This window comes from Ovis canadensis, chromosome 14 (assembly GCF_042477335.2).
Source record: "Ovis canadensis isolate MfBH-ARS-UI-01 breed Bighorn chromosome 14, ARS-UI_OviCan_v2, whole genome shotgun sequence".
Classification (NCBI taxonomy): domain Eukaryota; kingdom Metazoa; phylum Chordata; class Mammalia; order Artiodactyla; family Bovidae; genus Ovis; species Ovis canadensis.
In genome coordinates this window covers 53,153,873-53,166,000 of record NC_091258.1, presented here as the reverse complement: position 1 = coordinate 53,166,000, position 12,128 = coordinate 53,153,873, and the positions used below count along the sequence as shown (strand labels likewise).

Here is a 12,128-nt window from a genome sequence, read left to right as displayed (position 1 = left end):
AGACGGTGACCCAGAAAGGGATAGATTAGGTAATTTAATTTCTTTTCTAACGTTTGCAATTCTAACACTTCGCACAGTGTTATTCACTTTCCGCTGTTTTCTATTCAACTTAAAATGACACTCCAGAGCTGTACAGAGTTTGTTCAGGAGATTGTGTTTGTTCTCTTCTCTGATTCAAATCCCCATGTGTTCCTTGATACCAAGGCCACAGAAACACCTCCCCATAGAAAGCCTGGCCCTGAGTTCACTTTTTTAGGAATCCCTTAATCCTCACATTTAATCAGCATGAAAGCCAGCTCCTGGTTTTGTAAAAAGTGCCCTGAGGAAGTCAGGAAGAATACAGCACAGGAACAATCTGTTTACAGAGCACTTTCCTCTCCACTGAGTTTTAAGGTTCAGGTATTTAACCATGTACTTCACTGACATGATCAGATGGCTTCAGTGGATAAAGCCAATCACCCGATTGAAGAGTCAGAGAGAGGGTAATGACTCCCCAGTTGGCTAATCTCCTCTGAGAGCCTTGCCAGCCACTTGGCACAGGTGGCTTGGCACAGTTTAGAAGCCATTTTTGTAGACCATGGCACCTGCAGCACTAGGCATTGTAATGCTTAGTGTTTAAATACAAAAGCACAAAGAAGAAGCCACAAACTTATCTAAAATTTCACCAGATATTATTCCTCAGAGATCATATTTGGTAAAACATTAGTCCAGACATGATGAATGGATAAGTAAAATTTTACAAAAATGGAATTAGACTAATTTAAAAATCATGTGTGCACTTTAAAAATTATGAAAAATTCTTATATAAGGGATATTAATTGTAAGGTCATGGACTCTGGAGTCAGACTGCTTGGGTTCAAATTCTGGCTATGCCAGTTAGTTACTCTGTGAACTTGGGCGAAGTTGCTTGCCTTTCCTAGCCTTTAGCTTCTCCATCTGTAAAACAGGAGCAGTAATAGTACCTAACTCTTTTCTAAGAGGATGAAATGAGTTAATATTATTGGTGATATGTTCACAGCAGTGCCTGGCACATAGTGTAGGGTATATAAATGCCAGTTATTACATGTCAGTGAACATCAACATTTTAGGAATCAGTGAACTAAAATGGACTGGAAAGGGTGAATTTAACTCAGATGACCATTATATCTACTACTGTGGGCAAGAATCCCTTAGAAGAAATGGAGTAGCCATCATAGTCAACAGAGTCTCAAATGCAGTACTTGGATGGAATCTCAGAAACAACAGAATGATCTCCATTCGTTTCCAAGGCAAACCACTCAATATCACAGTAATCCAAGTCTATGCCCCAACCAATAATGCTAAAGAAGCTGAAGTTGAATGGTTCTATGAAGACCTACAAGACCTAGAACTAACACCCCAAAGAGATGTCCTTTTCATTATAGGGGACTGGAATGCAAAAGTAGGAAGTCAAGAGATACCTGGAGTTACAGGCAAATTGGCCTTGGGGTACAGAATGAAGCAGGGCAAACGCTAATAGAGTTTTGCCAAGAGAATGCACTGGTCATAGCAAACACCCTCTTCCAATAACACAAGAGAAGACTCTACACGTGGACATCACCAGATGGTCAATACCAAAATCAGGTTGATTATATTCTTTGCAGCCAAAGATGGAGAAACTCAATACAGTCAGCAAAAAAAAGACCGGGAGCTGACTGTGGCTCAGATCATGAGCTCCTTATTGCCAAATTCAGACTTAAATTGAAGAAAGTAGGGAAAACCACTAGCCCATTCAGGTATGACCTAAATCAAATCCTTTATGATTATACAGTGGAAGTGAGAAATAGATTCAAGGGATTAGATCTGATAGACAGAGTGCCTGAAGAACTATGGACAGAGTTTTGTGACATTGTACAGGAGGCAGGAATCAAGACCATCCCCAAGAAAAAGAAATGTAAAAAGGCAAAATGGTTGCCTGAGGAGGCCTTACAAATAGCTGGGAAAGGAAGAAAAGTTAAAGGTTAGGAGAAAAGGAAAGATATACCCATTTGAATGCAGAGTTACAAAGAAAAGCAAAGAGAGATAAGAAAACTTTCCTCAGCGACCATTGCAAAGAAATAGAGGAAAAAAATAGAATGGGAAAGACTAGAGATCTCTTCAAGAAAATCAGAAATACCAAGCAAGGGAACATTTCATGCAAAATGAGAAAGAAAGTGAAGTTGCTCAGTCATGTCCGACTCTTTGCAATCCCATGGACTGTAGCCTACCAGGCTCCTCCGTCCATGGAATTTTCCAGGCAAGAGTACTGGGGTGGGTTGCCATTTCCTTCTCCAGGGGATCTTCCTGACCCAGGGATAGAACCCGGGTCTCCTGCATTGCAGGCAGACGCTGAGCCACCAGGGAAGCCCCAAAAGGAATTTGAAAAGAGAGGCCCCTTGCTGTACCATTGTTGCCACAATGCCAGGACTCAGATTTGAACCAAGGTTGCTGTGGCCACAACACAGAGTACTAACCACTGTACAATCACAGCCAGCTACCGGAGATCTATGTGACCCCATAGACTATACAGTCCAGGGAATTCTCTAGGCTAGAATACTGCAGTGGGTAGCCTTTCCCTTCTTCAGGGGATCTTCCCAACCCAGGGATGGAACCCAGGTCTCCTACATTACAGGCACATTCTTTACCAGCTGAGCTACAAGGGAAGCCCTCTTCATGCAAAGATGGGCTCAATAGGCAGAAATGCTATGCACCTAACAGAAGGAGAAGATATTAAGAAGAGATGGCAAGATTACACAGAAGAACTATACAAAAAAGATCTTTATGACTCGGATAACTCTGATGGTGTGATCACTCACCTAGAGCCAGACATCCTAGAGTGTGAAGTCAAGTTGGCCTTAGGAAACATCACTATGAACAAAGCTAGTGGAGGTGATGGAATTCCAGTTGAGCGATTTCAAATCCTAAAAGATGATGAGGTGAAAGTGCTGCACTCAATATGCCAGCAAATTTGGAAAACTCGTCAGTAGCCACAGGGTGGGAAAGGGTCAGTTTTCATTCCAATCCCAAAGAAAGGCAATGCCAAAGAATGCTCAAACTACCACACAATTGCACTCATCTCACACATTAGCATGGAGAACGCAATGGCACCCTACTCCAGTACTCTTGCCTGGAAAATCCCATGGATGGAGGAGCCTGGTAGGCTGCAGTCCATGGGGTCGCCAAGAGTCGGACATGACTGAGCAACTTCACTTTCACTTTTTACTTTCATGCATCGGAGAAGGAAATGGCAACCCACTCCAGTGTTCTTGCCTGGAGAATCCCAGGGACTGACCCTGGTGGGCTGCTGTCTATGGGGTTGCACAGAGTCAGACACGACTGAAGTGACTTAGCAGCAGCAGCAGCACACACTAGCAAGTTCAGTTCAGTTCAGTGGCTCAGTCATGTCTAACTCTTTGAGACCCCATGAATTGCAGAATGCCAGGCCTCCCTGTCCATCACCATCTCCCAGAGTTCACTCAAACTCATCTCCATTGAGTCGGTGATGCCATCCAGCCATCTCATCCTTGGTCATCCCCTTCTCCTCTTGCCCCCAATCCCTCTCAGCATCAGAGTCTTTTCCAATGAGTCAACTCTTCGCATGAGGTGGCCAAAGTACTGGAGTTTCAGCTTTAGCATCATTCCTTCCAAAGAAACCCCGGGGCTGATCTCCTTCAGAATGGACTGGTTGGATCTCCTTGCAGTCCAAGGGACTCTCAAGAGTCTTCTCCAACATCACAGTTCAAAACCATCAATTCTTCGGTGCTCAGCCTTCTTCACAGTCCAATTCTCACATCCGCACATGACCACTGGAAAAACCATAGCCTTGACTAGACAGAACTTTGTTGGCAAAGTAATGTCTCTGTTTTTTAATATGCTATCTAGGTTGGTAGATACTAGAAAAGTAATGCTCAAAATTCTCCATGCCAGGCTTCAACAGTAAGTGAACCATTAACTTTCAGATATTCAAACTGGATTTAGAAAAGGCAGAGGAACCAGGGATCAAATTGCCAACATTCGTTGGATCATAGAAAAAGTAAGAGAGTTCCAGAAAAACGTCTACTTCTGCTTTATTGACTATGCCAAAGCCTTTGACTGTGTGGATCACAACAAAGCGTGGAAAATTCTTCAAGAGATGGGAATATCAGACCACTTTATCTGCCTCCTGAGAAATCTGTATTCAGGTTATGAAGCAACAGTTAGAACTTGACATGGAACAACAGACTGGTTTCAAATAGGAAAAGGAGTACATCAAGGCTATGTATTGTCACCCTGCTTACTTAAATTTTATGCAGAATACATCATACAAAATGCCAGGCTGGATGAAGGACAAGCTGGAATCAAGATTGCCAGGAGAAATATCAATAACCTCAGATATGCAGATGACACCACCCTTATGGCAGAAAGTGAAGAAGAACTAAAGAGCCTCTTGATGAAAGTGAAAGAGGAGAGTGAAAAAGTTGGCTTAAAGCTCAACATTCAGAAAACTAAGATCATGGCATCTGGTCCCATTCCTTCATAGCAAATAGATAGGGAAACAATGGAAACAGTGACAGACTTTATTTTCTTGGGCTCCAAAATTACTGCAGATGGTGACTGCAGCTATGAAATTAAAAGACACTTGCTCCTGGAAGAAAAGCTATGACCAATCTAGACAGCATGTTAAAAAGCAGGGACATTACTTTGCTGACAAAGGTCTGTCTAGTGAAAGCTATGGTTTTTCCAGTAGTCTTGTATGGATGTGAGATTTGGACCATAAAGAAAGCTGAGCCCCGAAGAACTGATGCTTTTGAACTGTGGTGTTGGAGAAGACTCTTGAGAGCCCCTTGGACTGCAAGGAGATCAAACCAGTTAGTCCTAAAAATCAGTCCTGAATGTTTATTGGAAGGACTGATGCTGAAGCTGAAACTCCAATACTTTGGCCACTTGATGCAAAGAACTGACTCATTTGAAAAGACCCTGATGCTGAGAAAGATTGAAAGTGGGAGAAGAAGGGAACGACAGAGGGTGAGATGGTGGGATGGCATCATCAACTCAACAGACATGAGTCTGAGTAAGCTTTGGGAGTTGGCGATGTACAGGGAGGTCTGGCATGCTGCAGTCCATGGGGTCGCAAAGAGTCAGACATGACTGAGTGATTGAACTGAACTGACTGTCATCCTTTTATGGTCAACAGAATTGATCAGAAAGTGTGGAATAGTCTAAGGTAAGTCTGAAATCTTTCCTTGGTGGGTCTCCTCTCTTTAGAAGCCATAGAATTCTTTGGTCAATTGTAAGACTGGTAACCTCACTAAGATATATCTACCTGTTGAACATTCTACATCATTTTGTTCCAGGACAAAGTGTGGCCTTTTTTTTTTTTTATCCTTAAAACAATATTTCATTTTTATTTTTGAACAGACAGGACAATGAAAACCATGTTATGTACCCATCTCCCCTCCTGTTACTCAAGTGAACTCTTTCCCTCCCCTGAGGCGATTATGATTACACAAGTGTCTTATCTGTCCCTGTATGAACGTAAAGATATTACATGAATATAAAATCACATGTATTCCTTTATTTTTTACATATATGATAGCATACTATGCACTCCTGTTCTGCACATTGCTTTTTCCCCTGGGGGAATCACTCATCAGTGCACACAGAGCTGCCTCACTCTTTTTCAATAGCTGCATTTTATTCCAGCATAAAATTCTGCCATCATTTTCTAAGCAATTTCCTATTGACAGATATTGACTCCCAGTCTTTTGTTCTTATAATCAATGTTGCAATGAATATCCTTGTATATATATTATCTCTACGTCTGTAGGATAAATTCCTAGGAGTAGAATGACGAGGTCAGAGGGTATGGGCATTTAAAATGTTGATAGCGAGAGCTCTACTGTCTTCCACTGTATACTTCCCCAACACAGTGCGTGTTTCTACATGCCCCCTAACATAGAGCATCATCCAATTTTTGCTCTTTATCAATCTGATAGGAAAAAATGTGTTTCATAGTCATTGTAACTTGCATTTCTTCTAACATGAGTGAAGTGGGACATACTTTCATATATTTAAGAGCTTTTTTCTTTTTGTGAACTCTGTTCATTTCTTTTGCCTATTTTTCCACTGGGTTGTTGGTACTTTTCCTGTTGATTTGTAGGAGTTATTTCTAAAATTTTATGTATGCTTTTATTAAAGTTACATGTGCAAGTAATATACAAGGTCGAACTGTACTACACCATTTATTACAAGAAACAATCGTTCCTGACCCACTCTGGCATTCCAACAGTCCCAAGGCTACCATTTCTCAATTCTGGTAGCAGGATGGGTCCTTGGAAGAGCTTTTTGGTCAGAGAGGGGATGATCAGGAGTTGCACACAACTCAGACACCAGGGATTATTCTGATGTATCGACATTGACACAGGGCACATTAAATTCCCGGAACATTTTGATGAGTTTTTCTGCTGAAGAACATTTATCTTTACGTCTTGGGAAGAAAGCCTGCTGCCCACGTCTTCTGAGTGGAGTTGGTCAGGACAGCTGGCTGGTGCACACAAGGTCCCTTGTGTTCACAGCTGGTGCCTTTCAGCTCAGGCTACCTGAGCTGAAGGACTCAACACTGCCTTGCCTCACTGGAGAATTTCCTATGCTTTACATCTTTGCCTTTTTGCCTACCCACTCCCCTCCTCATTCTATCTTATAGAATTTGTTTAAATCTCTCATTAATTGGTTACAACCACCCTCTTCTCCTTTCATTTTACTGGTCTGGGTGGCTTTCCTTTTGAATATTTCTACTTTTATCTTATTAAGATTTCAGGAGGGACAAGATGGGGTCTGACCGAAGGCGGAGAAAACTGCTCGTTTCTGGATTTTCAGTTTCTCATCCGTTTGTTTCCCTCTGCTGCTCAGTTCACTCTTGCTCTCCCCTTTGAACACTTGTTATCTTGTCCTTGAGCTCTTTTTAAACACAGGCTATATCGTCTGTCATTTCTCTGAGACTGTAGAAAACTCCTGTTTGTACTTTGCGTTTTTCTTCTTTGCACAGGTTCCCTCGCAGGAGGTTTTCATCTGCATCTTGCTTATAATCATCTTCTCCTTTTATTTTTCTGTTCAAAGACCTTAGCTGTTTTCCCCCTCCCAGCAGTCATGCTTGAATGAGACCCTCAAGAATCAGTGAGGAAGGCAGGGCAGGGGAGGGCGGCGGTGCAGCACTGTCTGCAATACCCTCTCATCCAGTGGCTCACCCCTATCTCCCACAAACACCTGTCTCCCCGAGCACGTCTCCACATCTCAGTCATCTCCACTCGTGTTCCACAGCAAATATCCTTCAGTCACAGGCTCCCTCTGCCCTGCCTGCCCTTCCTGCCTCCTCCGTCTCATCTCTCCATTAGCTGCCCCCCTGAGAGACTGAACACCATGGAGTGTGGGGCTGCTCTCTCCTTCAACCCTCTTCCCTCTGCAGCACCACCTGCTGCAGGGCCCAGTCATTCCCTCTGGTGTCCGCATGTCCAGCCAAGGATGGATGGTCTCGTGGGACTGTTCAGGGAATACCGCATCCAGCCCCAGACGGTGGGCCAGGGGAGCTCACAGCCTCCTCCTGTGGCCTGGTTCCCATTTCTCAGTATCTGGAGATGGGCTGGCTGGTTCAGGGCCTGGGCTTTGAGTTTTGGTCAAGTTTGAGGGACATTAAGATCTTTCCTCTCATTGCTGGGAAGTTACTATTTTCTAAAGATCAGCTTCATCATCACAGGCAGGAAAGGAAGGATCAAAATAGAGAGTGAGAAGTTCTTACATCATTAATAATAGCTTTCTTACCAACTGAAACCTAAATTTGACTCATTTTAGAGTTTTCCTCTCTGTTTCCAAGATTCTTTACACTTTTTTCTGGATGGAAACTTGGCAGTGCACTGATACTGTTCTCTTTCTTTATCACACACATGGCTCCCCGCTGTCTAGTTACCTCAGGAGTTGAGGGCAGTAGGGATTTATCAGTCTCGCAGATAAAGAAGGGTCCACCTGTGGAGAGCAACACATTCACAGGCAGTGTGGAAATGTTCTTTATGGCCAAGGGCTGGTATTCAGGTTCTAGGATAGTGTTAGGTTTCTGCAAAAAAAAAAAAAAAAGAGGAAACAAGCCACAGTAAGCCTTTAGCAACAAAGGTCTGATATTCATTGTTAACAGCTGATTTAGCCTTCTCTCTGTTTATATCTATGGATGTATGGATTTATATTATCTCCATCTATCTACCCATCTATCTAAATATAGGTAACATGTATCTATATATTACATAGATTCATGTCTCAGTGGTCTACCATACATTAACAAGGGATGGATATAGATGAAAACACAGGTATAGAATTGTCTATGTATGTATGTATCTATCTATCTATCTGTCTCACTAGAAATGATCCTACGTTAAGCCAGAAAATACAGATTAGATTGTCTTACTTCCTTGTTACCTGGTTAAAAAAAACCCTATATAAGCCATGCCTCTGAATAGAACTACTACTACAGAAGCTTCCACAGCATCATAAAACAAAAGTTTAAAAAGTTAGTGGTATCTTAAGGAAGAATCCATGCACCACTATCATGAATAAAACATTTTTTCCTTACACAATATTTTTTTTAATACTTAAAACACCCAACTTGCAAATATACTCACCTTGCTATATCAGAAATGCTCATAACTGTTTTCTATAAATTTTCCTGATAACACTGGGAGAGGTGATTTAGAAGCACCTTTCATTCTGTTAGATCAAATTTCATTTTTCAACTCGAGAAAGCATCAGAAATGGATCTTGAACTGGAAGTTTCTGTTCAGACTGAAGTTTTCTCCTTCTGACTCTGGGATCCATATTATTCCTTGCACATCTTGGAAAGGGGGTCCTTTAATATCAGTAGGAGGGGACCGGAAACCTCAGTCTCTGGCCTCCAACGACAAGCTCCCTTTCACTCCCTGTCTCCTCCAACAACTCCAGCTTATTTTTCCCAGGCCTCAATGTTTTGATTTGCTTTTTCTCTTGTTCGAATTTAAGGTAAATTCCCCTGATTCCATGCTTTTCTCTGTTTCTGCTCCTTTGCCCAGCATAGTCTTTCCTCTACTGGGCTTTCTGAGGGAGCTAGCGTGACCAGTGTCCATGATGTCTTAGTCAGTTCAGGCTGCTGGAATGAATATCATAGACTGGGTGGTTTAAGTCGGCAGCCATTGATGTCTAATAGTTCTGGAGGCTAGCCAGGCCAAGATCAAGGTGCCAGCACATCCAGTGTCTGGAGGGAGCCCATTTCTCGGTTTGCAGATGGCAGTCTCCTCACTGTGTCCTCCCATGGCTGAGAGCGAGATCGTCTCCCTTGTCTCTTCTTATAAGGGCACTAATTCCACTCATGAGGGCTCCACCTCCACGATCTTATACCCTCAAAGCCCACTTACAACACTACATAAGGAATTAGGGTATCAACATATGAATTTTGGGGGGACACAATGTTCAGTCCATAAAGTTGGCTTGAGCCTTCTGCCTCAATTGCACCCCACTAGCCCTTTGCGGATGCCCGACATTCCTTCAGTGTTCAAACCTCCCAAGAGAAGCTGCCCCTGTTTCTCTCCCTCTAACATGGTGACATGGGTCCTGGGTTCACTGTGCACTCGCAGACTGCATAGTTGGGGAGGGATGGAGCAGCACCTTCGACCTTCCCCCCAGCCTGCTGTGTCACTGCAGGTAGCTTTGAAGAGAAAAAGCCATACTCGGTTGTTTTGGCAAGAGGCCATTTAGAGGACAGTGCTGAGAAAGAGTCGATGCACGGAGAACCTGCTCTATTTTAAAATGACCCCTTCTGGCTTGTTTGTCTCGCCAAATATCAGCAGACAGGATTTGCTGCTGGACTTCATGAAGCAAACTTGACTGCTAGTTTCAAATGACCTTTTCAATTCCACAGAGATGTGGTGTCATCTCTGTGGCTTATGAATAGTACAACAGTTACACAGTAGATCAAAACTGAGGAAACGGTTATAGACAAATTCTTCTCATAGGCAGGCTTGGTATCATTATAGCCTAATGGGCTAAATCAGATACATTGCCTTGAGCCAAAAACAAGGAGACAAGAATGGATAACCAGGTATTATGCAATTCAACCTGAATACCAAGACCTAACAGGTCTTCTGCACATCCTGGGTAATGAAGTCACACTTCTTCATTGCCCCTGATATGGATTCAATGTGAGCAGGAAATGAACAATGAAAAATACAGTAGTAGGGCAGATTGCAAACTTGTGACATTTGGGAGGAAGTAGAGAAAGGCAAAAACGAACAGGGCCTTATGACTCAATTCATTTCTTAAGTTCAACAAGTTACTGTCACATTCAAAATATTTGCTGTTTTATTCCAGTGGTAAATCTAAACAAAAGACATTTAAACAGGAATATGCATTAACTAAAAACAAGGCTTAAGAAAATAAAGAAAAGGAACACTATCCACACATGTTTATGCACTTTGGAAAAAGTAATCTAATAAGCAACTAAGCTGCATACACTGCAATGTCTGGCACAGAATAACTATTCAATAAATCCTCACTGAATTTTCTCTGAATGGCTACATTTAGAGAAAATATGATGCCACCAAATTTGGCACAGCTGTCACCAGTAAATATCCTTCCTGATTACTTTAAAACAGGAAGAATTTAAAACAGCAATGAAAGCTTGATAGCTGCAGCAGGAATTCTTGTAGTATTTTCTTTGTGTCTCAGGGAGACTGTCAAGTCAGTTTTAGTTCAGCTCAGTCGCTCAGTCGTGTCCGACTCTTTGCGACCCCATGGACCGACTCTTTGCAATACCATGGACCCACTCTTTGCGAAGCCATGGACTGTAGCACGCCAGGCTTCCCTGTCCATCACCATCTCCTGTTCCTTGCCCAAACTCCAGTCCGTCAAGTCCGTGATGCCATCAAACCATCTCATCCTCTGTCATCACCCTCTTCTCCTGCCTTCAATCTTTCCCAGCATCAAGGTCTTTTCCAATGAGTCAGTTCTTCACACCAGGTGGCCAAAGTATTGAAACTTCGGCACCAGTCTTTCCAATAAATATTCAGGACTGATTTCTTTTAGGATTGACTGGTTTGACCACCCTTTAGTCCAAGGGACTCTCCAGAGTCTTCTCCAACACCACAGTTCAAAAGCATCAATTCTTCAGCGCTCAGCTTTCTTTATGGTCCAGCTCTAACATTCATACATGACTACTGGAAAAACCATAGCTTTGACTAGATGGACCTTGGTCAGCAAAGTAATGTTCCTGCTTTTTAATACACTCTCTAGGTTGGTCATAGCTTTCCTTCCAAGGAACAAGCATCTTTTAATTTCATGGCTGTAGTCACCATCTGCAGTGATTTTGGGGCCCAAGAAAATAAAGTCACTCACGGTTTCCATTGCTTCCCCATCTATCTGCCATGAAGTGATGGGACCAGATGCCATGATCTTAAGTTTTCTGAATGTTGAGTTTTAAGCCAACTTTTTCACTCTCTTCTTTCACTTTCAACAAGAGGCTCTTTAGTTTCTCTTTGCTTTCTGTCCTAAGGGTGATGTCATCTGCATATCTGAGGTTATTGATATTTTTTGGGCAATCTTGATTCGAGCTGTGCTTCATCCAGCCTGGCATTTTGCATGATCTACTCTGCATATAAGTTAAATAAGCAGGGTGACAATACATAGCCTTGATGTACTCCTTTCCCAATTTGGAACCAGTCTGTTGTTCCATGTCAGGTTCTAACTGTTGCTTCTTGACCTGCATATAGATTTCTCAGGAGGCAGATAAAGTGGTCTGGTATTCCCATCTCTTGAAGAATTTTCCACAATTTGTTGTGATCCACACAGTCAAAGGCTTTGGCATAGTCAATAAAGCAGAAGTAGATGTTTTTCTGGAACTCTCTTACTTTTTCTATGATCCAACAGATGTTGGCAATTTAATCTCTGGTTCTGCCTTTTCTAAATCCAGCTTGAACAACTGGCAGTTCTAGATTCACATACTGTTGAAGCCTAGCTTGGAGAAATTTGAGCATTACTTTGCTAGCATGTAAGATAAGTGCAATTGTGCAATAGTTTGAACATTCCTTGGCATTACCTTTCTTTGGGATTGGAATGAAAACCGACCTTTTCCAGTCCTATGGCCA

General features: G+C 42.4%; 1 protein-coding gene across 1 annotated transcript in view; it reads right to left on the bottom strand.

Moving 5' to 3' along the window:
• The window catches only part of HYDIN (HYDIN axonemal central pair apparatus protein), a 347,975-nt gene that overhangs the window by 138,486 nt on the left and 197,361 nt on the right, over positions 1–12,128 (bottom strand). Inside the window, 1 exon segment of the mRNA XM_069548980.1 lies at positions 7,937–8,080. Within this exon segment, the coding sequence (XP_069405081.1) occupies positions 7,937–8,080 (144 nt within the window).